Source organism: Tenrec ecaudatus, chromosome 5 (genome assembly GCF_050624435.1).
Source record: "Tenrec ecaudatus isolate mTenEca1 chromosome 5, mTenEca1.hap1, whole genome shotgun sequence".
Lineage (NCBI taxonomy): Eukaryota > Metazoa > Chordata > Mammalia > Afrosoricida > Tenrecidae > Tenrec > Tenrec ecaudatus.
The window spans coordinates 147,290,259-147,316,416 of record NC_134534.1 but is presented as its reverse complement, the minus strand read 5'-3'; the positions used below and the strand labels follow the sequence as shown (position 1 = coordinate 147,316,416).

General features: G+C 40.8%; 1 protein-coding gene across 3 annotated transcripts in view; it reads left to right on the top strand.

Moving 5' to 3' along the window:
- The window catches only part of CCDC66 (coiled-coil domain containing 66), a 56,622-nt gene that overhangs the window by 18,575 nt on the left and 11,889 nt on the right, over window positions 1–26,158 (top strand). For all 3 annotated transcript variants that reach the window (XM_075550024.1, XM_075550023.1, XM_075550022.1), the window contains exons 8-13: window positions 1,662–1,763; window positions 17,891–18,022; window positions 18,568–18,818; window positions 19,009–19,093; window positions 19,773–19,934; window positions 21,097–21,241. In XM_075550024.1, the coding sequence (XP_075406139.1) occupies window positions 1,662–1,763; window positions 17,891–18,022; window positions 18,568–18,818; window positions 19,009–19,093; window positions 19,773–19,934; window positions 21,097–21,241 (877 nt within the window). The remainder of the gene's footprint in view (window positions 1–1,661; window positions 1,764–17,890; window positions 18,023–18,567; window positions 18,819–19,008; window positions 19,094–19,772; window positions 19,935–21,096; window positions 21,242–26,158) is intronic.

Here is a 26,158-nt window from a genome sequence, read left to right as displayed (position 1 = left end):
CATGCCTGTATTTAGACCTCTAAAAATGCCCTTTGCTTTCTAGCTCTTTCCTCTATTTCCTTTTACTTTCCTCTTGTCCCACCATCATGCTAAGTCTTCATTTGGGTTTCAGTAATTCCTCTCGGTTACTTTACCCTTGGTCACACCCTACCAGGCCGCCTACACCCTCCTCCCCACTGATTTGAATCATTTGTTCCCTTGTCCCTAGGTTTGTTAACACCACTACCTTTCCCCCCACCTCCCCTTCTCCCATGTCCCCCCTGAACTGTCGATCCCATTGTTTTCTTCTCCAGATTGTTCATCCAACCTATCTTATTTAGACAGACCTGTGGAGATAACATGCACAAAAACAAGACAGAGCAAAATCAAGCAACAAAATAAAACAAAACAACAAGCCAATGACAAATCCAAAATAAAACACAGCAAGAAAGAAAAGCTTGTAGTTAGTTCAGGGACTGTTTGTTGGCCTTTAGGAGTGTTTTCTGGTCAAGTCTGTTGGAGCACCAAAGCCCTGCCCCAGAGTCTTTTCTTAGTGTTCACTGGGGACTTTGTTGCTCTGCTCCCCTTGCTGTTCTGCTACACACCCTTAGTGTTTTGCCTCGGTGTAGTGGATCAGATCGGGCGCAATTTTCACACTGTGTCTCCAGTGTTGTCCCCTGTAGGGCTGAGTCAGTGAGGGATGTCGTGTCTCATAGTAGGGCTGGCCATGTGGTCTTCTCTGTGGATTGGCTGCTCTGAGCGGGAATATCATCCGCAAGGCTTGGTGGGTCAGGTTGTGCGCTCCACTCTCTCTTCCTCCCCTTTCATTTGCTCCCATGTGCTCTAATCAGACATGTCCCTCTCCCTGAGCTGCAGATTCAGTGCTCTCCTCTGAAATTAGCTCTTCTTGGGGGAGGGGCAGCTGTCCATGTAGTTGGGATTGGGGCCGGCCCCTCAGAACTCTTCACTGGTTCGCTACTTCTTGTCGATATGTTGCATTCACATCTTGGAGCACTGGGTTGAAGTCTGGTCCCTCTTTCCCTGTGGAGATATAAACAATACTGTCTCCCGGTGGGTTACTGCCCTGTTTCTCTGCTACCCATTTCTTTTTTAATCTTTTTCCTCCCCACCTCCTCCTTTTTAGTTGGCTACCATATGTATCCCTGGATTTGGTCTGGCCCCTGCCATACTACCTGATCCTCACCCCAATTTACTTTTTTTTTTCAAAATATTGTTATTTTGACTTTAATTATGACCTCAATATGTCGATTTGCATTGTGGACATTATAGCTGGCGGTAGAGGTACCAACACCACCTTTAGACTCCTATAAAGGAACACTGTCATCTTTAAAGGAAGCACAAAACTCTGCCACTAATAATGTGGTAGTGTCCCTCCTGGCACAAACAGTGCACACACGGCACAGCTGGAATGGAGAGTCCACACAAGCAAGGGCTGACTTGCAGGACAAGCCGCCTCTGAAGACCCTCGGCAGCACAGCTCTTCCCTGACATATACTACCTTGAATTAGAAGCAACTTGGTGGCAATTGTTATACCCTGCACCCAGGATTTGGTTCTCAAACATAAGGACATGCCAGCTGGGGTAGTGCTTTGTGATCTTTACATTTCGTTTGCATTAAATTCAGACCAAGGCTGAGCCCTTGTTTTTCTATTTGTTTTTAGCTATCTGCTGACTCTTCAAGCATCCTCTCCCAGTGTCCCAGTCAACTGGGTGCAGTCCAGCCTGATGGGTACTCAGTGAATAGAGATAGTCCAATTTTGCAGGTAAGTCCTGAGTGTTAGTATTTTGGATGCTTAAAACCTGTAGTATTTCATCTCTATATGACCTATTTTCCTATAGTATGTAAAGCTGGAAATGCTCTTATTTTTATTTTATATCATTATTTTTCAAACACAATTGAGTTTATTAGAGGAATTATTGCAATTAGGACGCATTTTTAGCAAAACTCAAGTGAACATTTTCCCTAATAACTGAAGCTTTGCAATAGGTTTACGGGAATGGTACCACACATAAAACAACAGATTTTAGATTGGTCAAGCATCTTAAGGATGGTTTGGAGACCTCAAAGATGAGCCAAGAGAGGAAAACTCGTTAATCTCATTTTTTTAAAACCATTTTAATGGGGGCTTGTACAACTCTTATCACAATCCATCCATCCATCTATCCATTTGTGTCGAGCACATTTGTACATTGTTGCCATCGTTGTTCTCAAAACTTTTGCTTTCTACTTCAACCCTTGGTATCAGCTCCTCATTTTCCCCCTCTCTCTCTGCCCCTCCAATGAACCCTTGATAATTTATAAATTATTATTATTTTGTCATGTCTCACTGTCCAACGTCTCCCTTCACCCACTTTTCTGTTGCTGGTTCCCCAGGGAAAGGGTTGTAGGTAGATCCTTGTGATCAGTTCCTCCTCTCTACTCCACCTTCCTTCCACCCTTCCAGTATCACCACTGGTCCTGGGAGATTCAACTGTCCTGGATTCCCTGTGTTTCCAGTTCCTGTCTGTACCAGCTTACATCCTCTGGTCTAGCCGGATTTGTAAGGTAGAATTGGGATCATGATAGTGTGGGAGGAGGAAGCATTTAAGAACTAGAGGAAAGTTGTATGTTTCATCTTTGCTACACTGCACCCTGACTGGCTCATCGCCTCCCCGAGACTCTTCTGTAAGGGGATGTCCACTTGCCTATAGATGGGCTTTGGGTCCCCACTCCGCACTCCTCCTCACTCACTATGACATGATTTTTTTGTTCTTTGATGCCTAATACCTGATCCCTTCAACACCTCATGTTCACACAGGCTGATGTGCTTCTTCCATGTGGGCTTTGTTGCTTCTGAGCTAGATGGCCTCTTTGTTTATCTTCAAGCCTTTAAGACCCCAGATGCTATATATTTTGATAGCTGGGCACCATCAGTTTTCTTCTCGTTTGCTTATACACCTGCTTTGTCTTCAGCGATTGTGTCGGGAAGGTGAGCATCATGGAATGCCAGGTTAATAGAACAAAGTGTTCTTGCACTGAGGGAATACTTGAGTGGAGGCCCAATGTCCATCTGCTACCTTAATAGTAAACCTATAAATATATGCACGTAGATCTATTTCCCCATCATCATATATAAATAGAGTTACATATGCACTTGCCTGTATTTAGACATCTGTAAATGGCCTTTGCCTCCTAGCTCTTTCCTCTATTTCCTTTTACTTTCCTCTTGTCCCACTATCATGCTCAGCCTTCATTTGGGTTTCAGTAATTCCTCTTGGTTATATTGCCCTTGATCAAGCCATACCAGGCCTCTTACACCCTCTTCACCACTGATTTTGGATCACTTGTTCCCTTGTCCATGAATTTGTTAACACCACTTCCTTTCCCCCACATCCCGCTCTCCCATATCCTGCGCTCTCCCATATCCTGCCCGGAACCATCAGTCTGGTTGTTTTCTCTTCCAGATTGTTTATTCAGCTTATCTTATCTAGAGATAACAATAAGCACAAAACAAGACAGCAAAACAAAGCAACAAAAGGAAACAACAACAAAAAAACAATGACAAAAAAAGGGTGCAGTGTAGCAATGAAGAAACATACAACTTTCTTCTGGTTCTTATATGCTTCCTCCCCCCAACTATTATGATCCCAATTCTACCTTACAAATCTGGCTAGACCAGAGGATGTATGCTGGTACACATAGGAACTGGAAACACAGGGAATCCAGGACAGATGATCCCTTCAGGACCAGTGGTCAGTGGCAATACCAGGAGGGTGGAGTAGAAAGGGGAACCCGATTACAAGGATCTGCATATAACCTCCTCTCTGGAGGATGGGCAACAGAAAAGTGGGTGAAAGGAGATGTCCAACAGTGTAAGATATGACAAAATAATAATGGCATAAATTATCTAGGGCTCATGAGGGAGGGAGAGGAAAAATGAGGAACCGATGCCAAGGGCTCAAGTAGAAAGCACATATTTTGAGAATGATGATGGCAACAAATGTACAAATATGCTTGACACAATGGATGTATGTGTGGATTGTGATAAGCGGTGTATGAGCTGCCAGTAAAATGATTTTAAAAAAGAAAGGCCTGTAAATGTTTGCAGGTCTGTTTTGTTGACCTTCAGGAGTGTTTTCTAGTCAAGTCTGATGGGGAACCACGCCCTGACCCCAAAGTCTCTTTGGTATTCTCTCGGGATTTCCTTGCTCTGCTCCCCTTTCTGTTCTGTTGCACGCCCTTAATGTTTTGCCTCACTGTGTCTCCATTGTTGTCTTAACGAATGAAAGGAAATATAAGTAAACACGGGCAAAGGCAGGGGATCCTAGAAGCCTAGATGCCATGTGTCTCATACGCAGTTTTTGTACAAACTTACTGGAAGGGGCACAAGAAGTCGTACCCAGATGGTTCCATCTGTTTGTCAGCTTTCTCAGAGGCTCAGAGAGTGGAAGACCATGTCTGCTACAAAGAAAGGGAAATGTAAAGACATGACACAGGCAGTGAGTGAGAAGGGAAAATGTATATCCCTCCTCACGGGGAGGGAAGAAAAGATGATTCAAGGACCACAATGCACCTAAGAGGCCCCCTTCAACCTTTTTCTTGTTTTGTTATGAGTATTGCCTGGGAAACAAAGGCAAGCATACGAACCTGTCCCTTGTGATGTTGCGAAGAACCTGGGATGTGTGTGGAGTTAATTCCAGGGGTGATGATGAGCAGCCTAGGAGAAGGTGACTGCCCAGCTGAAGGAGTACGACAAGGAGGAAAATGCTGCATACTGCCTAAAGGAAAGCCTGGCTCAGGCTCACTCCTCTTCCTACTTGAATAAAAAGCACCTGCTTGTAGTTTCTTCCCTGTTATTTAGCTTGCACATTCTTTTACGTTGTGCAATTTCAATGCCTGATTTGTTTCTAAGACACTCCCTTATAGGCTTAGCCTTTTGGGGGGCATTTCTTGATGAAAACTTGCCTTTCCCCAATGACTACCTCCCTAAGGAGTCTCTTACGTAACCAGACCTTGTTGCCATCATGCCCATCCCAACTCAAATGACCCTGTAAAACAAGAACTGTGCCATCGGGCTTCCAAGAGTGTAATAGTTACAGAACCCAACTCCCATCTTTCTGCTAAGAAGCAACTGGACAGCAGGTAAGTGCTGGAATACTGTGCCACCAGGATTCCTTCAGGAGTGTGTATTATAATGTACTCATTCGCATAACCACCCCCATGTTCTAGTTCTGTGCGCAGCTAGCTGCACTTAAAAGTTTATATTATCTAGTTCTTTTTTTTTTCATTATCTTTGTCTACAACTTCTTTTATTATATAATCCAATTTTCTTGTTTATGTAAACTTACATAAATTATATATAAATTGTTTGAAAGGAAATGAATGATTCCTTCTCATCTTAAAATATTCATTAACTCTCTCTATATATATATAATATATACATACACATATTTTTTAAGTCATTTTATTGGGAGCTCTTACAGCTCTTATCACAATCCATATATCCTTCCACTGTGTCAAGCACATTTGTACACATGTTGCCATCATCATTTTCAAAACATTTTCTTTCTACTTGAGCCCTTGATATCAGCTCTTCATTTTTATCCTGCCCCAACCCCTCCCCCTTCATAAAGAACCCTTGATAATTTATAATTTTCCCCCCCATGTCTTACACTGACCGCTGTATTCCTTCACCCATTTTTCTTTTCTTCCCCCTAGGAAGGGATTATATGTAGATCACTGTGATTGGTTCCCCCTTTCTTTCCCTATCTTCCCCTTCCCTTCCTGGTATTATCTAATTCTTCCTGCTTCCTGCACCCATTAATTTTAGACAGGCAGATACCAGTATGTGTACTTTAGCTGATTTTTTTTAAGGGCGCAGCCTCAAATTGCCAAAGTAGGAATTAGAACATTGTCTTTGTGAACCATGGTGCCTCTCAAGACTGTGACCCTGATAACTGAGCCCACTACTCACTTCCTTCAAGTGTTTATGTCTTAAAACGTTTTTATGACTATACCCCACTACTTCTGGATATATTGCAGCAAAGGTAAATACACATATACAGATCTCCTCTGTTAAACCTGTATAAACTTGTGTGTATACTCCCATTCTTCCTTCCACATCTGTTCAGCCTGCTTGTCTACCAAAGCACCTGTTGTAGAGCACCACAATGGCAGGGTTGTGTAAATAAGACTATTTGCCTCAGTTGCTTCTAACTTTTATGATCCTCTCAGTGTCTTTACCTGTCTCCATCATTTTCTCCTAAGTTCCCTCTCATTATATATTGCCTTCTTCGTCACCCAAGTTAATACGGTTACCCTCGAGTCCATGGCTTTCCCTCCTACTGTGACCAAAGAATGTTTCTTCCAGTGTTAAAACTTAAAAAAAAAATTTTATAATAGTGATCTCATACAATATTTGTCCTTTTGTACTTGCTTGACTCATTTCACTAAGTCCATGGTTCTCAACCTTCCTAATGCTGCAACCCTTTAATACAGTTGCTCATGTTTTGGTGACCCCCCAACCATAAAATTATTTTTGTTGCTATTTCGTAACTGTAAGTTTGCTATCGTTATGCATCGTAATGTAAATAGCTTATATGCAGGATGTATTAGGCAACCCCTGTGAAAGGGCTGTTCAACCCCAAAGGGGTTACAACCCACAGGTCGAGAACTGCCGCACTAAGTATAATGTCCTCCATGTTGTGAGGTGCGAGATAGATCCATTATTCTTTAATGGTGCGTAGCCCTCCATTGTGTGTATAAACCAGTTTATCCATTCTTCCAGGGCTGGCACTTACGTTGTTTCCACCTTTCTACTATTTTGAACACATGTTGTGATGGACATAGTGTGCATGTATCTGTTTGTGTTGCTGCTCTTATTTCTTTTTTTTTTAAATTTTAACAATTTATTGGGGCTCATACAATTCTTATCACAGTTCATACATATACATACATCAATTGTATAAAGCACATCTATACAGTCTTTGCCCTAATCATTTTTTTCTCCTCTTTCCTTTTTTTACATTTTATTAGGGACTCATACAACTCTTATCACAATCCATACATATACATACATCAATTGTATAAAGCACATCCATACATTCCCTGCCCCAATCATTCTCAAGGCATTTGCTCTCCACTTAAGCCCCTTGCATCAGGTCCTCTTTTTTTTTTTCCCCTCCCTCCCCTTTCCCCCCTCCCTCATGTGCCCTTGGTAATTTATACATCGTTATTTTGTCATATCTTGCCCTATCTGGAGTCTCCCTTCCCCCCAAATGTAGATGGCTTTCGGTAGAACACATTTTCACAATGTTAAGTTTTCCTATCCATGAGCATGGTATAGTCTTCCATTTAGTTTATGTAAATCTCTTTTGTTTTTTTTGTTTTTTTGTAATTTTTTTCTTTTGTTTCTCTGGTTAGATTCATTCCTAAGTATTTCATCTTTGGGGTGGCTACTGTAAATGGTGTTGTTTTTCTGATGTCCTGTTCAGAGCTTTCTTGGTTAACTTTAATGAATCCAACTTTATTTTTTCCCCAAATAATTTTGACACCTAATCCACATATCATACAATTCAATAGTTTAATCATATCAAGAAGAGTTGTACAATCAATTTCCCCCCTATTTCCCCTACCATAACACGAAACTATTAATCTCTGTAGCTTTACCTATTCTGCATTTCTTGTGCAGAAAAACATACAAAAACAAAAACTAATAACAATGTAAAATAGAGGAAAATCTCAATTGAAAAGAAAGTATAAGATATTAAAAACTAGAACAAATTTAAAATGGGTCAAAAGGGAGAGTAAATGATAAGCTGTTAAATTTTAACCTAACTACATCTGCAATAATCCATTTTCCAATGCCCCCTGCATGATAGCAAGACTGTTCACATCCCTGGTCTGTGAAATTCACCCAAGGCTTCATCCACGTGTATTTCAACTTCCTTTTTTTTTTTTTCCAATACTGAAACAACTTTTAAATGGGTCTAAGGGAAGATCAAATAATATACTACATTTTAACCTCACTGTATCGGTCTTTGCACACAGATAATCAACTTTACAATGCTCTCTGTCTGATAACTAGCCTATTCACATCCCTCCACTATTGTCAGTGGGGATTCATTGAAGGTTTTTTATCTATACGTGAAACCTGCAAATGGATTTTGCGCTTCCGTAGCCTTCTGCATAGCAGGTGTTCACAATTTAAGCTCTGATGCCATTTACAATATTTGGATCACACAGGCTGACGTGCTTCTTCCATATGGACTTAGTTGATGCCTCCCGTGTTACTATTCTGTGTATAATCCACATGGCATACACATCAGTAGTTCAGTCATATTAAAAACTTGTATAGTCATCACTACAATCAGTTTTAGAACATTTTCTTCCTCCTTATACTTATTAGCTCCCTACTTCTCCCCAACCTACCCCCCTACACCCCCAATAGACCATTATACAGTTTCTATCTATAGATTTACCTATTTTGTATTTCCTTACTGGGAAACATACAAAAAGAAGCAAAAAAGAAAAAGAAAGACCACCAACAATAACAACTTAATCCAGAGTTAAACTTCAATAGAAAAGAAAGGAAATACTAAAAACTAGGACAAATTTAAAATAAGTCAAAAGGGAGATCAAATAATCAGGTATTACATTTTAGCCTAACTATATCTTCCATAATCAAATTTGCAATGCTCTGAGAACCAGGTTATTCACCTCCCTCAACTATGATTGGAAGATATTCACTAGAGTTTAATCCAAGTAAGGACCTTGTCTATGGATTTGGGGCTCCCCCTCATCCATAGCCTTCTGCAACATGAGGGTTCATAATTTAAGCTTTGATACCATGCCCTCCTTCAGATTTGGATTTTATTATTTGTAATCCTTGGATCACACAGGGTGATGCGCCTCTTCCATGTGGACTTTGTTAACACCATTCTCCAATTTCTTTTTTGCTGAATCTTTCCATTAGTTCGAGGAATCTTCCTGCTAAGCCTTTGAGATTTTGGGTATTGGGTGATATCATCTGCAAATAGAATTTTACTGCTAGTTTTCTAATTTGGATGCCTTTTGTTTTTCCTTCTTGCCTGATAGTTCTGGCTAAGGCTTTTAGCACAATATTGAAGAGTGGTGGTAGTGGGCAGTTGTGGGGGTACCGGTCCCCAAGAGTCAAATGGGACCTTAGGAGCAATTTGTGATTCTGGGAAAAGACAGCGGGGCACAGGGCTCCTTATCCCTGTGTGAGGATGAACAGAGTTAATTCATTTCTAATAGATATATGTAATCATGGGGCTTACCAATCTTTCAAAAGGCACACATGTAATGCAGTGAACACCTAACAGAGGGAATGGGTAATATAATAAGTGGGTAGTAGAATGATTAATCGATTTGACCTATATATATGTCCTTGAGCCCTCCCATAGAAGTACAATCTACGATCAGTATCAGAAAAAGATGTCAGGAGTTTACTACGCTTTTGGGTGGGATGGGCAGTAGAATCTTAATGCTCTTAATTACAGATAACCTCCGGGCGCATAGTGAACAGTCGGGCACATCTTTTATGACAGCTCCTTGAGGGAGGGCCAGAGTAGGGTAAGTTTTGGTCATGAGAATGTGTAGTAAGAATCATTTTTAATCTCATACCTGTGAAGAGTCAGCTTTTCAGACCCCATAATTGTGAGCATAGAGAATGTGGCTGTTTACATTCTTATCTAGGGTCTCAGTTTCCCACAAGCAGCCTTTCTGCTTCCAATTAGTAAGGGGAATGCCTTTTTTTTAAAAAAAATAATTTTATTAGGGGCTCATACAACTCTTTTCACAATCCGTAAATACATCATTTGTGTCCAGCACATTCGTACGTATGTTACCATCATTCTCAAAACACCTGCTTTCTACTTGAGCCTTGGTATCAGCTTGTTTTCCCCTCTTCCCCCTCCCCTTGAACCCTTGATAATTTATAAATAATTATTATTTTATCTTACACCATCCGATGTCTCCCTCACCCAGTTCTCCACTGTCCGTCCTCCAGGGAGGAGGTTATATGTAGACCTTGTCATCTGTTCCCCTTTTCTCCCTCACCCTCCCTCCACCCTCCCGATATCGCCATTCTTACCACTGATCCTGAGGGATCATCTGTCCTGGATTCCCTGTATTTCCAGTTCTTATCTGTACCAGTGTACATCTTCCGGTCCAGCCGGTTATGTAAGGTAGAATTGGGATCATGATAGCGGGGTGGGCGGGGGAGGCTTAGCATTTAAGAACCAGAGGAAAATTGTATGTTTCATCATTGCTACACTGTACTCTGACTGGCCCCTCACCTCCCCACAGCCCTTCTGCAAGAGGATGTCCAGTTTCCACCAGATGGGCCCTGGGTCCCCACTCTGCACTCCCCCTCATTCACAATGCTATGATTTTTTTTTTTTTTTTGATCTTTGATGCCTGATCCCTGATCCCTTTGATGCCTTGTCATCTCACTGGCTGGTGTGTATTTTCCATGTGGGCTTTGTTGTTTCTCAGTTAGATGGCCCCTTGTTTATCTTCCAGCCTATCAGACCCCAGATTCTCTATATTTTGATAACTGGGCACCATCAGCTTTCTTCACTGCACTTGCCCGTACACCCGCTTTGTCTTCAGCGTTCGCGTTGGGGTAGGCCGGTGTGCTTCTTCCATGTGGACTTTGTTGTTTCTTAGCTAGATGGCCGTCTGATTGTCTTCAAGTCTTTAAGACCCCTGATGCTATATCATTTGATAGCCGGGCACCATCAGCTTTGTTCACAACTTTTGCTTATGCACCCACTTTGTCCTCAGTGATTGAGTCGGGACAGGCCGGAGTACTTCTTCCATGTGAGTTTTGTTGTCTCTCAGCTAGATGGCTGCTTGTTTATCTTTAGGTCTTTAATACTTCAAGTGCTATATCTTTTGGTAGCTGGACGCTATCAGCTTTCTTCACCACGTTTGCCTGTGCACCCATTGTCATCAACGATTGTGCCAGGCAGGTGAGCAACTCAGACTGCTGAATTGTTAGAACAAAGCTTTCTTGTGTTGAGGGGAGTACTTGAGGAGGGGCCCACTGTCGATCTGTTTCCTTTATACTAAACCTATAAATATATGTACATAGATATATTCCCCCCTCATCATATATTTACATCTTTATATGTCTGTATTTAAATCTCTATGACTACCCTTTGCCTCCTAGTTCTTTCCTGCTTCTTTGTACTTTCCTCTTTTCCCACTATCATGTTCTGCCTTCATTTGGGTTTTAGGAATTCCTCTCCATTACATTGCCCTTGATCCAGCCCTGCCAGACCTCCCACTCCCTCCTTGACACTGATTTTGGATCCCTTGTTATTCCCTTGTCCCTGGGCTTGTTAACACCCTCTTCCTTTCCCCCGCCTCTCCTATCCCCCTACCCCCCAGAACTGTCATCCTGTTCTCCTGTCTTGTTTTTTCCGCTTATCCCTTCCAGGTAGACATGCTATGTACTGTCACAAGACTGAGTACCACGAAGCAACAACAGAAAGTAAAACAATAGCTACAACAACAACACACACACACATAAACATATGAATAGTTTAGGGTCTCTTTGTTTTCCTTCACAAGTGCTTTCCAATCGAGTCTGATGGGGTGCCATGCCCTGGCACCACCTCTATTCCTGGGGACTTCATTGCTCTGCTTCCCCCCTCTGCTCTGCTGCATGCCCCAGAGGCTGGCTTTGGCGTGGTGAGTTCATGATGGCACAATTCCCGCTGTGTGTCTCTAGTGTTGTCCCCAATGGTGCTGTGGGTCAATGAGGAATGCTGTGTCCCATGGTGAGGCCGGCCCTGCGGTCATCTCAGTGCATTGCTTTTCTGAGCAGGAACATTGTCCTCAGGGCCTGGTGGCCCAGGATGTGTGTCACTCTTTTCTTTTATTTCCCCTATGCCCCCTCGTTGGCTCCTGTGTGCTCTGACCAGACCAGTCCTCTTCCCCTCTTCTTGAGCCGTAGCGTCAGTGCTGTCCTCTGAAGTGACTTCTTCGGGGCAGGGTGGTGCTGTCCACTTAGTTGGTAATGGGGCCGGCCCCGCATACCTCTCTATCGGTTCCCTGCTTCATGTCAGTGTGTTGCGTTCTTGTCTTGGAGCTCCGGGTTGAAGTCTCGTTTCTCTTTCCCTGTGGAGACACAGTCAAGACCCTCCCCCTGTGTGGGTTAGTGCCCAGTTCCCCCGGCCACCCATACCTTTTTCCATCCTCCCTTTTAATGGGCTACACATATTTATCCCTGAGTGTAGTCTGGCCCTGCCATATACCCTGGCTCTCACCCAAGGGATGTATGTATGTACACCGCATCTTCTCTGTGCCCCTTTGGAATTTTCTTTTTTTTTTTGAGCTTCCCTTAGCAGACTCATGTAGTACTTGTCTTTGTGCTTGGCTTACTTCACTTAGCATACTTTCCTCCAGTTCTTCCCATGCGGCAATGTGCTTCATGCAATCATTACTGCTTTTTAGGGACGCGTAGTACTTCATTATATGTATGTACCAGAGATTTTTAATCCATTCGTCTGTTGATGGTAATTTGGGCTGTTTCCAACTCCTTGCAATTGTGAACTGTACCGTGATGAATATTGAGGCACAGATGTCTGGCCGTGGTTTGTTTTTTGTCTCTTCTGGGTAGGGGGATCCAGTAGGGAGATTGCTGGATCATAAGGTAGCTCAATTTCCAACTGTTTTAGGTATCGCTAAATCAATTTCCATAATGGTTGTACATACCTACAGGTCCACCAGCAGTGGATAAGAGTTCCTGTCTCTCCGCATCCCTTCCAACACTTGTTACTTTCTGATTTCTTGAATTGGGCTACCTTTGAGGGTGTTAGGTGGTATCTCATAGTTGTTTTAATTTGCATTTCTCTTATGGCTAGAGATCTGGAACATTTTCTCATATATTTATTGGCCATTTGGATTTCTGCCCGTGAGAAACTCCTGCTCAGGTCCTTTGCTCACTTCATGAGTGGAAAATTGTTTTTTTCTTGTAGTTTAGCAGTGTATTGTAGATTTTAGTAATAAAGCCTTTGTGTGATGTGTCATCGCTAAAGATGTTTTCCCATTCTGTAGTCTCTCTTATTCTCTTGGGGAATTCTTTCGATGTACATAAGTGTTTTATTTTTAGTATGTCCCACTGGTCAATTTGTGCCTCCTTTGTGTTGGTGTCCTTCCCGATTTCTGATAGCCTATGTCATCCCTGTGCCAAGGTTTTCAGGTGTGTCCCAGTGCCCTCATTGATGGAAGGGGAATGCCTTTACTTCCTCTCCATTGAAAGTAATGGTGATCACTGCTTTGTATATGGGCCCTTTCGTTTGTTGAGGACTTTCCCTTCTATTCCTATGTTGCTGAGTGCTTTGCTCAAGAATTGATGTTGGATATTGTGAAATTCCTTTTTGTATCAATTGATGTAATCATGTGGTTCTTTTATTTATGTATATTGCTAGGTTAGGAGGTCTTTGGTGGCCTTTGGTCATGATTATGTGTTGGACTGCTAACCACCAGATCGTAGTTCAAAATTACTACTACCTGCTCCTTGGGAGAAAAACATGGTTTTTACCCACATACTCCTATATACAAAATCGCAAAGGCTCAGCAAGAAGATTACTAGAACGTGGGTGAGGGGAGACATCGGTCAGTGTAAGACATGGAAAAATGATGATTAATAAATTATCAATGAGGAGGGAAGTGAAAAAATGAGCTGATACCAGGGGCTCAAGGCTAAAACAAGTGTTTTGAGAATGAAGATGGCAACAAATATACAAATGTGCTTGATACAATGGATGGATGGATGGATGTGATCAGTTGTACAAACCCCCAATAAAATAAAAATAATTTATAAATTTCCAAGGGTTCATGAGGGTGGAGGAAGGAGGGAAAAAGTGAGGAGCCCGATACCAAGGACTCAAGTAGAAAGCAAATGTTTTGACAATGATGAGGGCAACAAGAGTTACAAACTGGAAAAACCCACAGGGGCAGTTCTACCCTGTGCTATAGGGTTGCTCTGAGTCGGGATCGGCTCGATGGCAGTGACTTTAGTTGGAGTTTATTTGTGAAGGATCCACTCCAGGCTGGAGTTTGCTCGTGAAGGATCTGGTAGACTGGTTCTGAGGGTTCTCTGGGGCAGAAGTCACTTGGGTATTTTGCTGGTAGTGAGTCACAGGTGTCACTTCCCAAACAATGTGGCCCCTTTCCAAGTGGTGGGGAGACCTGGGAGGCCTGCTGGACTGTGGGCTCAGATGTGATTACAGCTGCAAGAGTGGGCTGAAAAGTGGAGGGTCCCTCAAAGGGACACCTCGGGAGAATTTCCTCTGGGCTCTGCCTTAGGTGTCTGGAGCCAGCGGCATTTTTGCAAGCATCTGCCCATTCCAGCGCACTCAGCTGCCACGTAGGCTCTCCTCAGCCGTCTGTGGGTTTCCAGCAGGAGGCTCATGCGGAAGTGAATCACTCATGAACTCCCAGACGATACCCCTGGCTGGGTTGCTCAGATGGGACTCCTGTGGTGGCTGCTTAGCTGGTGAGTGTTAATGTACCCTGGCTAGGTAGATGCGGTACAGCTGGGCATCGTTTTTAAAGGGCCCCTTCGCAGGTCTTTTAAGAATAATTAGATATTGGCTCCAGTGAGGGACTGAATCCCTTCATGGATTTCCTGGGGGTTGGAATTGTTAGTGCCCCCCTCCCCCCCAATGCCTCCTACTTTACCATCTACATGTTGTTACTAAGAGTACTTTTGGCCATCCTGGAAAGCAATCCCTCAGGTCCTGGTTGTATGTGGTCTTTAAATCTATGGGCTTGGGTCAGGAATGGAGTCCTTGGTCCTGGCAGACTGAAAATGGGCCCTTAAGTTAGCCACCTGACCAACAGTTACCCTGGAGACATTCATAAACAGCTGCTGAAAGAACATGTGGGAATGGGGTACCCTTTTAGAAGTTGGAAGGTCCCCTCTAGGGGACCTGCAAGTCCAGGGGCTGGCCCACAAGGAGGTACGAAGTTAGTGCTGCTTTCACCCAGAGTTCTGTTGTGGAATTCGTAAGGGGCTGAGGGTGGATGTGGGGTAATGGTTGAGAGTCTCCGATTTGGGATAGTAGCAACAGCCGCTTTGGATTTGGAGACTGATGTCAGGGGTCACACTGAGGCATATCAATGTGAATGGTGGCTAAGCATTCTGAGCAGCACACTTGGACCTTGACAAGGTCGTCACTGAGCAAGTTTTAAAAGACCTGACTCGGGAGAACTGAGTGAAATGGAACCGGCATCTATTATACTTTCAATTCTGATTTTCAGCTGCCATTCACGTTATGTTTGTAGTAGGAGTAAGACATAACATTTTCGAACATAGACTAACTTAAAGGTAGAGTTGCAGTAGGATCCCATAACTTCAGGACTGTTTGTGGGGAAGGTAGTGAGTATCCAGGCTGTCTTCTGAGCATGGACTCACAATGAGTTTTTAGAAAAGGGGTGTTTCTGTTGAGGAGGGGATAACACAGATGAATAATATGAGAGATTAAAATGAACATATTTGAGTGAACCTAGGAAAAGAGGCTTCTTTCTCACCTGTACAGAGAATTAGTTCAAGGGAAATACGGGTCCATTCTCAAAACACAACATGTACTATACAGCAAGGCTTCAATGCATCGAGTAAGCTTTGGATAGTTAACAAAAAGATCACTGGTTCAAACCCACCAAGCTCTCGCACGAGAAACAAGACTCTTTGGTCCCGTAGAGATTTACAACCTCAGAAACCCTATACAGCGTCACTGTGATTCCAAATCAACCCAGTGGCAGTGGATTTGTTGGTTTTTAGTTTGGGGTCTTGCGTTGTACACGTATCTGCCTTGGCTCAGTTTCCACAAGCTGAGTCAGTAAGCCAAAAGGAAGAGGACAGGATGCCCCTTGATCCCCTTTTGCACACCACCTCTTTGCACTGCTGTGAGCCTTGATTTTTCTTACCCGAGCAGGGTGCATTAGAGGAACCTTGTGAAAAAGAACACAAGGACACGTACAGGGTTTCCTAATCTATGACAAACCTACACAGAATTATTCAGATGGCAAACAAGGTGGGGGTACCTCTATAAGACCTCCTTGTGGATCTACATATAACCTCCTCCGTGGGGGACGGACAACAGAAAAGTGGTGAAGGGAGACATCGGATATGATCAAATAATTTACACATTATCTAGGGTTCATGGTTGGGGAATGGGGAAGGAGAGGGAAATATGAGGAGCTGATGCCAGGGGCTTGGGTGGAGAGCAAATGTATTGAGAATGATGAGGGCAACGAATGTACAGATGTGCTTGACACAATTGATATATGTATGGATTGTGATTAGAGTTGTATGAACTCCCAATGAAATGATTTTTAAAAAAACCACCTTGAGAAAGAAATTTAAGATTTAATTGAGAATTACTCAAAAGGTTAGAAACATAAGGTGATTAAGGCATTGTTGAGATTTTCTTCTGAGATGATAAGAGAATCCATTTACGTACTTGTTTTCTCTATTTTGACCCCTTGAAGTAAACACTTCTAGAGATAGAATTATTACATCATTTTCCTAAGGATAATGCTTCTCTTGAGAAATTCTTATAGATTTAAATAAATGTTTTTTGTTTTTTTAGGTATGATTTAATATATAATATTCCAAATAAATATGGTTTTTATCTGTTAGAAATTTTGTAGGAGCATCTGAGTCAGTAAGATTTATCTTTTTGGTATGAATATATTCTTTGATTAAAGTATCAGGCTTTAAAATATGAACTTTCCATTTCTGAAATGTATTTTCATTATATACCATAGTATAACACCATCCTTTTCTTTATATAATGAAATATTTGTCACGGGGCTGTTGCATTTCAGTTTAAATAAGACTGTTTTAACCTTTTCGTTGAGTATACTAACCACTCATAAAATAAAGCCACCGCAAACATTTGTTATTGTTTCTTCTCTAGTTTATTTTCATAGGATTCAAGAAATCATGGGCAATTTTGGGGGTTGTTTTTCTTATTAAAACACCATAGATTGTTATAGGACGGAAGCAGTGAAAATGGACAGGAAGAAGAGTACAGTAGAGAAACATTATGACTCAACAGGGAGAGATTCTTGTTTGCTTCCACCTCCTCGTTCCCCGTCCAGAGACAGTGCCTGTGCTAATCCAAAGCCAAAGGTCAAACCGCGTTCATCTGCTTTTAACCCTCAGGCCCTGTTTTTCAGTGTCTACATGAGACTCTATAAGGAAGTGTTAAAGTTTTTCTATCTTTCAGTTGGGAGAAGTTTTCTACTAATTTTTCATTAATTTCCTTTCCTTATATAGTTACATAGCCTATTCTGTTCGGTATTTTACAAATATGATTATGTGAGTCAGGAAATAACTACTTATGATGATGGATTGTTAAAGATTTGTACGCTCACCCCCAATAAAATGATTAATAATTAAAAAAAGAAATTACCTACTTAATCCTGTATATTAGTTTGTTTTGAAGTAATTGCTCCCTTTAGAGAGAAACAGAGAGCACAGGTGGTAGAATTCTTGTGTCTCTTCAACTGACGGAACTTGTGATCTTACAGTGTATGCACCGCAGGCACAGCCTCCACCCTCTGTCCGTGAAGGCTGCATGCTATGATACCTGCTTGCTTTCAGGGAGCCTCTGGATGGGTTAGGGGGAAAGACTGCACAGTCTACTCTCAAAATCCCTAGGAACCCCAGCAGTGTAATTCCCAGCCAATCCCGACGAGGGTGCGTTATGCATGAGCTCGCCTAAATTTGGAGCCAGCTCTACAGCCCTTACAACACAAGGTGCACACACTACCACACTAAAGCCTATGTGAATTACTTTGGCAAAAATGGAAATGATTGTTAGCAAAAGAGATAAGAATCCGGTGTGAACGGTTCTTCTTCAGGAAGCTGTGCCCCTGGCGCTCCCGCTCAGTACTGTGAAACAGGAACAACAGCGAAAGTGGATTGAAGAGTTGAATAAGCAAATCGAAGAGGACCGGCAAAGAAAAATAGAGGAAAAAATGATCTATTCAAAGGTAACAGGAGATTTTATAACATGTAAAGCAATTTTTTCCCATTAAAAATAATTTTTTACACAGTACAAACCTTTAGTCATCTGAAACTACATGACCAGAGTATATTACATTTACTCAGTCCGGCTGCTTTCGTTGGATGGATTTAACAAGTGTGATTTTACATGGCTTCTTGGGATTCCCATGTGAATTATGTAACTGCATGTGGAATGACAGTAGAGTGAGATTATGGTCTGTTCATCTGTAGAGTCGGTGGGTTGCATAGACTGTTACTATACTTAGCTCTAACTGAAAGTGTAAAGGTTGGAGTCCATGCAGTCACCTGGAGAGGAAGAACCAGCAGCTCTACTTTCCACAGAGCACCCAGGGAAAAAGAGTTCTCTGACGCGCTGGGGGTTGTGAGTCAGGATTGAGTTACAGCAATTGACTGCTACTAATATTCTGCTGTATGATGACTTTTAGAAACTTCATTTTGATTGCCTCCTATGCTTTCATATATAAAAGAACAATTATAAAAAGTCTTAGCAATTCCTACTTTGCATTATTAGGGTGAAGAGCATGACAGATGGGCAATGCATTTTGATTCCTTAAAGCGTTACCCTTGCGCTCAGTCTCAGCTGTCCTCTCACTCAACCCACAAGCAGCCAGAGTACTTCTGCGTCTCTCCTGACGCCCAGGAGCTAGCTGACATCAGCAGTGTTTGCACCCCCACAAACGGACGCCAGGTGGGAACCTCAGAGGAAGAGCACGTAGCCAAGCCCGCTCGGGATGGGGCCACAACAAACAGTCAGAAAACAAAGTAAGGACCCCGCTACAGTAGCTGGTGATGGGGATTTCATAGGGCTGTTACTGTTACGTCTAACTTGTTTCCATGCTTAGTATTTTCCTGTAAATTTTCTGTCATTTAGAAAGGAATAGTAGATCGATCCCAAACAAAACCAAATTTACCTTTTTGGTATTTGAAATATCAAACATGTGTGTCTTCGCAGCTTTCTGCGCTCTATGACTGCTCTCTTGGACCCAGCTCAAATTGAGGAACGAGACAGACGGCGACAAAAACAGTTAGAACATCAGGTATTGCATTGTAAAGCCAGATAATAAGTAATATCCCTAGCCAACAGGTTACTAAGTAAATTAAGTTTTATGATATAAACGGATAGCATAAGCCTTACTCTTACAATGAAACTAGTCCCTGCTTCAACTGGAATGATAAGAGTTGGTAACTGTGTTTAGAATCAGTAGTATTATAAAAGACAGACATTTGCTTGTGTACATGAATTTGCACTGGATCTTAAGTTACTGGATGTTTTTCATTTTTTTCTGTTAGGGTGACACTTAGTTCTTTGAAAGTGAAATATATAGGATACCAAAGTAGAATTATGATTAAGAAGTCTAGCAAATATATAAGAAAGGAGGGTAAAATTAAAATGCACTCTTCTAATTTGTAACTGACATTTATGGACCTAATGTCTGAGTGATTTTTTGAAAGTTTTGTTAAAGAAAGTGGCTGAGTTATAATGTTGCTTCTAAGTGAGCAGGCACTGGTGTGTGTCCCCACAGCTCTCCTCAGGGTAAAGAAAAGGCATTCTAGAGCTAGGCTAGGCTGCTCTGAGGTGAGAGGAACACTGGGAGTTTGACATTTTCCCTTCACTTACACATGTGCTACTTCCTGTGTGCTAGTAGGCTTGTTCTAGAGTCACTACATGTTTCCTGGACTTTTACTGTGGCGATTTCTGTAATTGTTCCTGGCTAGAAGGCCATCACTGCTCAGGTTGAAGAGAAGCGCAGGAAGAAGCAACTAGAAGAAGAGCAAAGAAAGAAAGAAGAGCAAGAAGAGGAGCGTCGCTTAGCGCGAGAACGAGAAGAGATGCAGAAACAGTATGAAGAAGATATACTGAAGCAGAAACAAAAAGAAGTAGGTTTTTACATTCTGGCTGTAACATTGTAGAATAAAAATGGAAGTAGTGTATTGTCATTGCTGGTGGGTTTTTGTTTTTTAATGAAAAATAACTAGAAGCAGAACATGTGTGTGTGCTTTGCTTTGACAACATAAAGCTCTTAGTGGAAATATTAAAGCTTTGCCTAAAGATACATATGCAAGTCACGTGCTTGAGAAAACTATTATTTCACATCAGTTCACAGATGCTCTAGATCTCTACTTTCACTTTCTGCTAAAATGTCAAAGTGAATTATCACCTTACAGAACAAAACAAATTATCCATGTTCTTGACTTTGAAATATTTTTAAAATCATAATTATTACGTTAGCAATTCTTCTAGCGGGATTAGAGTAAAAGTAGGCCTTTCTGTCCATGTCTGTTTATGTACAGAAACATGGATTTGCGGAGTGATTGGCTGTGGTTGATGATATGGAAGAGCTTTTCTCTGCTAAAGAAGAGTGTTTATAAGAGGAGAAGCTTGATTAAGTGGTGCAGACAAAATAGTCTTGGTTGTGGCAGGTGTAAGCTTACCTGCCAAAGAACAAATTGTACAATGGCATTTGATTGCCAAAGTAGAGCACAGGCATTTTCCCTGAAGTGGGCCCAGGTGGGATGAGGTGGAAGGGTGAAGGATGAGGAGGAGATGCTGCACTTTCTAACTTTTTCCCATTTCCAAGCTGTACTCCGAAAATGATAAAAGGACACTTGGTCTGAGTTTTGATTTCATTGTGTTGAAGAGACTGAGGTGTAGCTACGCATCTAAAATCACTTCATAAGAAACTCAATGAAGTATTACTTGAATTGCAAAATATGACCATAGCCCTATTTTTAGTCTTAATTGAAATGTGATGGAATTGACCAACAGTTTTTGAAACTTAGAACATCTAATTAGTATAAACTTGAAGGGAATAAAAATAATTCTTAAATTTGTGATCTAATATTACTGTAGAAAAAGATGTTGGAGTATAGGGTCCAAACAGGCAAGCACCTGGCCGTTCTTGCTCATTGTAACCATCAGTATTTAAAATAGTACCTGGCACATGGTAGGAGCTAAGGAAATACTTATTAAGAAGAAAATACACTTGGTGTATGTTTTGATATTTGTGTGTAATGGCTATTGATTTGCATCTCTTGATAGGAAATCATGACTCTCAAGACAAATGAGCTGTTCCAGACCATGCAGCGAGCACAAGAGCTGGCACAAAGACAGAAACAGGAACAGAGAATTCAAGAATTGGCTCAAAAAGGACATGACACTTCCAGATTACTAAAAAATCTTGGTGGTAAGTGCCGAACTAGAATTTTCTGTAATACTGTATTTTGAAAACAATGTTAGCTAATTATTACTGCTTTTAAAGGTTAAATACTTAACTAAATTTTCAAAGAAATTTCAGACCTTGAACTAATGTAACTTTCAAAAAATAAGCTGTGCAAAATTTTGGTGAGAGTTGACCCAGCAAATTTGTTGTGTAGACTTAATTTGGTTCCCATTTAACAATTACTTCACGAATTGTTCACTGATGGTAGTTACATTTTCCACAATGTGTCAACATTCTCAATTTAATTTTAAACGTTTCCGGTCATCTGGCTTCCTTATCCATTTACCCTTTCACCTTTGTTTAGAATATTTGCTGAACCATTTCTTCTCATACAGAGAGGGATGTTTAGTCTCGGAGAGATGAGTTTTTAAATGAAGGGTCCTGGTGCACATTGGTAATATTCTTTATACTGTGCTGATGTTGCCCGTGGCCTGCCCTAAATCTGTTTATGAGGTTAGGTTAGTTGATAATGTTGTTTATACCTTTTTTTTTGCTTTGGTTTCTTTCTAGTTCTATCCTTCATTGAAAGTGGTCTATGAAAGTCTTTTATTATTATGGTAGAGTTTGCTTATTTTTCTAATTCTGGAACTGTTTGATCATTATGTTTTGTGGCTGCTTCATTGGATGCATAGAAATTTATTATGGTTAAGTTCTTTTTTATAAAGATTATTTTATTGGGGGTTCTTACAGCTCATAACAATCCAGACATCAATTGTATCGAGCATATTTGTACATATGTTGCCATTATTATTTTCTAAATATTTACTTTCTATTGATCCCTTTTTATCAGCTCTCTCATCCCTCCCCGTGACCCCTTGATAAATTATTGTTTTCATATGTCACACCGACCACTATCTCCCCCCCCCCCCCATGGATTCTGTTACTCATTCCACTGGGTGGTGGTGGTTACGTGTTGATTGTTGCTATTGTTTCACCCTTCCTCTCGCCTATCTTCCCCTTCCCCTCCATGTATTGCTGTGTCCTGAGTTCTTATCTCTTGTCTGTACATGCTCCAGTCTAGCCCACAGTGAAAGGCAGGACGGGGATCATGATAGTGGGGAGTGAAGAAGTCTCAAGGAACCACAGTGATATTGTGTGTTTTATTGGTGCATATGTACACACATATACTAACTTTATCCATAGCTTTACTTCCTAGATCTTTCCTCTGTTTCTTTTTACCTTCCTCTGCCCCTCCTTCACGCTCGCCCTTCTTCTGCCTCTCAGCTAGATTGCTATTGCACCAACACCCCCAGGATCCCTAGGGCCTCCTCCTTGTTGATTTTAATTGCCTAGTTGATCCCCTGTTGTTTGCTCACTGCTCCCTTGCCCCGCCTCCTTCTCCTCCCCAAGTCCATGTTGCTTTCTCCTGTAGCTTGCTTCCCATGCCTATTTTATATATGTAGGCAAAACCAACAATAACAGAGACCAAACAAAAGATTGAATAAAAAGAGGAAGGAAAATAATAACTAGCAGTAAAAAAGCCAACAGGTTCTTTTGTTCAGCAGACCTTTGAAGCATTTTATAGCATCATTCTTTAGCTCATGCGGGACTTTGCCTTAGCCTATATAGCCGAAATTACGGTTACCATGCTGCTTTCCCTGATTGCCATTAGTCTGATTTCTTCCCCACCTTTTGATTTGATTGTGTGTCTACAGCATGTGTGTGTAGACACCAGATTGATGTCTTATTTATCCATCTTGCTCTTCTTTGTCTCTTGAGTAGTACAATCAGTCCATTTACTACATTCAGTATAATGACTGCTAGGAATTTATTGTTGCTGGTTTGGTTTGTTTCTTTGTGGTGCTGGTTCTCTGATCTTTGTAATTTTCGGTGCTTGATTCATTTTGTTTGGGTTTTCTTGTCCTTTTCCTCAATGCTGGGTTTTGTTTTTGTTTTTTTGGTGTTTACGAAATCTTTATTATTTTCCTGTGTATTTTGATGGAGTTTATTTATATTCTTTGAAGTTAACCTGTAGCTTATTAATTTCTTCTAAAGTTTAAGTCTGTTGTTTCCTGAAATCTACTTGCTATCCACTCCATTGGAAAGTTCTGTCACTACAGTTCCCTACACTGACTTTGCAATTACCTTTATGACAAATTCCTATCCCTGTTGCCGTTTTCAGTCTTGTCGATTTGTTTGCATTGGAGTCTTATGTCTGGGTTGATTTCCAAGTGTTACTGTCATGTATATTCTCCTCAGATTGTTACCTACTGTTGCTGGTTCTCTGTCCAATGAACTCCTCTTAGTATTTCTTGAAAAGCTGATCCTTTAAAAAAACTACTTTGCTTTCTGTTTCTCTGGAAAGGTCCTAATTTTATTATGGTATTTGAGACACACGTTTGCTGTGTATAGACTTTTAGCTGACTTTTTTTTTCTTTCAGGGTTGCTTTTATTTATTTTTTCCTCAAAAGAAACTACTTTGAATAAAACAAAAGCAGCTCAACCGTGAGCGCATGTTTGAGTGGCAGCTATTTTTAAGCAGTGTGAGCCATAAAAACTTTTTCTTTACCTTTCCAGGAATTCTTGGGTACACAGCACAAAGCAAACATGTCATTTTTTTTTCCATTTAAAACACCGGCATTGGCATCACAATAGCAGATACACAATTTTAAGATGTCATTTTAGTAGAATGAACAAATACTAAAGCCATTAGCTCTCTTCCATCAAGAGGTCTTGTAAACTCCACAGAAGCCACGGCTGCTCTTCAAACAGGTTCATTAGTGCTTTGAATTTCATCACTTCATCTGCTCACCAGTCTTGCTTGCAGGGTAGGGTGGCAGGGGGAGGTTATTTAGTACAAATGCTCACAATATTAATATATATATATATATATATATTTATTTCTCCCTGTGCCATTATAGAGTAACCTAACATTAACAAGGTCTTCCTTTACTTTAAAGAGTACCAGTAATGCCCACTGGCACAAACCTTGAAATGAATTTACTGTATGAGGGGACACATAACAAATAGAACAAAAGGTGGGTTTTTTGTTGGGTTTTTTTTTTCAATGACTACGATTAATGAGGATTATAGGACTGAAAACATCTTTTACATTTAACTGAGTAAAATGTGTCCAAAAATACATGTGTATTTTTTTAAACATATGCGTTTATAATATTTAATTGGTTTTTAAAATAATTTTATTGGGGGGCTCATACAATCCATACATATATCCATTATGTCAAGCACATTTGTACATATGTTGCCATCATTCTCAAAGTTAATTGGTTTTATCAATGTATTCTAAATATAATTTATAAAAATATGAAAAGGTGGATTTCAGTCAAGCTTTTATCTCCTCTATTTTAATTCTATAATTTACATGGAACAATAAAGGTGATTCCATCCTTGTAAAAACGGAGCAAGATGAAAAGCCATTTAGGATTCTACCTTCAAAGGTGTCACCAAAGGAAGTATCTGTTACTTTCTTTTAAGAAAACACACAAACAATTGTGAGATAGCTAAAGAGCACTTCAGGACTCTTACTTTTCAACTCCATTTAAATCATACAAATAAAAATTTTCATTAAGCTTTAGCAGTTCACTGTGATTACTCAGAATGTTCTCCCTTAAGGATATTACTATCATCAGAATGCTAGCAGGCTAAGAGCCACTCGTCTGCTTGCTCCTGTAAATATCTACCTACCTCTTCTCTCAACCAAACACTGTGCTCAAGACAGGAAAAAAAGGTCCACAAGTGGTGCCTAAAAAGTTTTCACATAAAAGGTCAGTCATACAGGCCTTCTTTCATCAGGGCCTTCTGCTTCTGTAGGTGGATGGGTCCTGTACGAACCCAACTACAGCTGAAGCTGTCCTTGCACGAGTGCTTTGCTGCCTGAAGAAAGTGGATGTAAAATTCTCAATTCATACCCCCTACACAAAGAACATGGTCAGGGCCAATCTCACACAGAAGTCTAACCCAGGTGTAACTCCTTATTTTGAACTGTACCTCATACAGCCGTAAATAAGAAGGCCAGATGTGTTTTCAAAATATGACAGCCGAAGGATAAACATTTTTAGATTTAATTCTTAAAAGGAAAATCTGCTTAGTTGAGAGTCAATCCTAAAATAAGAATTTAAATTTTGTTGGCAAAGTCTATAGGAGTCTTAGTTACAATGAAAATAAATCAAAATTAGCTAGGAACTGAATAATTCCTTAATTTTTCATAAATCTTGAAGACATCTAAAAGCCTTAGTTAACCTGTTATTTTTTACCTTTAATACTTAATAAACCATTCGGTGATATATTGAAATTTTCTTTCCATTCATTTGACCTGGGCTCAGAAAAATCATCAACACTAAACCAGTATGGGGGGGGTAGAAAATTTGATTGATAGAGACGATGCAGTGTTAGAAGTATGAGATGCTGGATGATGAACATTGGGGGGAGACAGTGTTGGAAATTTTACTTTCAATCCAGTTCATCCAGGGTTTTATATATGTTATCCCATTGCCTGCTTGCTAGCATGGTTCTGAGAAGTCTTAGTCTTACTGGTTTTCTAGGTCACGTCACTTCTCCCTGAGCAGCGCTTTGTGACTGGTTTTGGAAAGTTTGGTCAGGATGTATTACGGTGCTTTTCTTTTGGGGTCTAATTTGGAATTCATTCAACTTCTTGAATATTCTTTTACCTTAATGTTAGAGAAGTTTTCTTCCAACAACCATGACAATTTTCTCTGTGCTTTTCGTTGTTTTTTTGTTGTTGTTGTTGTGGCTTTCCAATCACTTGTATATTAAATCTGGAAGCTTACTAATTTTGTCTTTCATTGATTGAATTTTACTCCTTTGCTCTTCATTACTTTTGAAATTTTCTGTTTGTATTCTGGGTTTCTATGGCTGTATGGTTTCTAATCTATCAGTATGTTCTTGTCCTGCTTTTCTGAA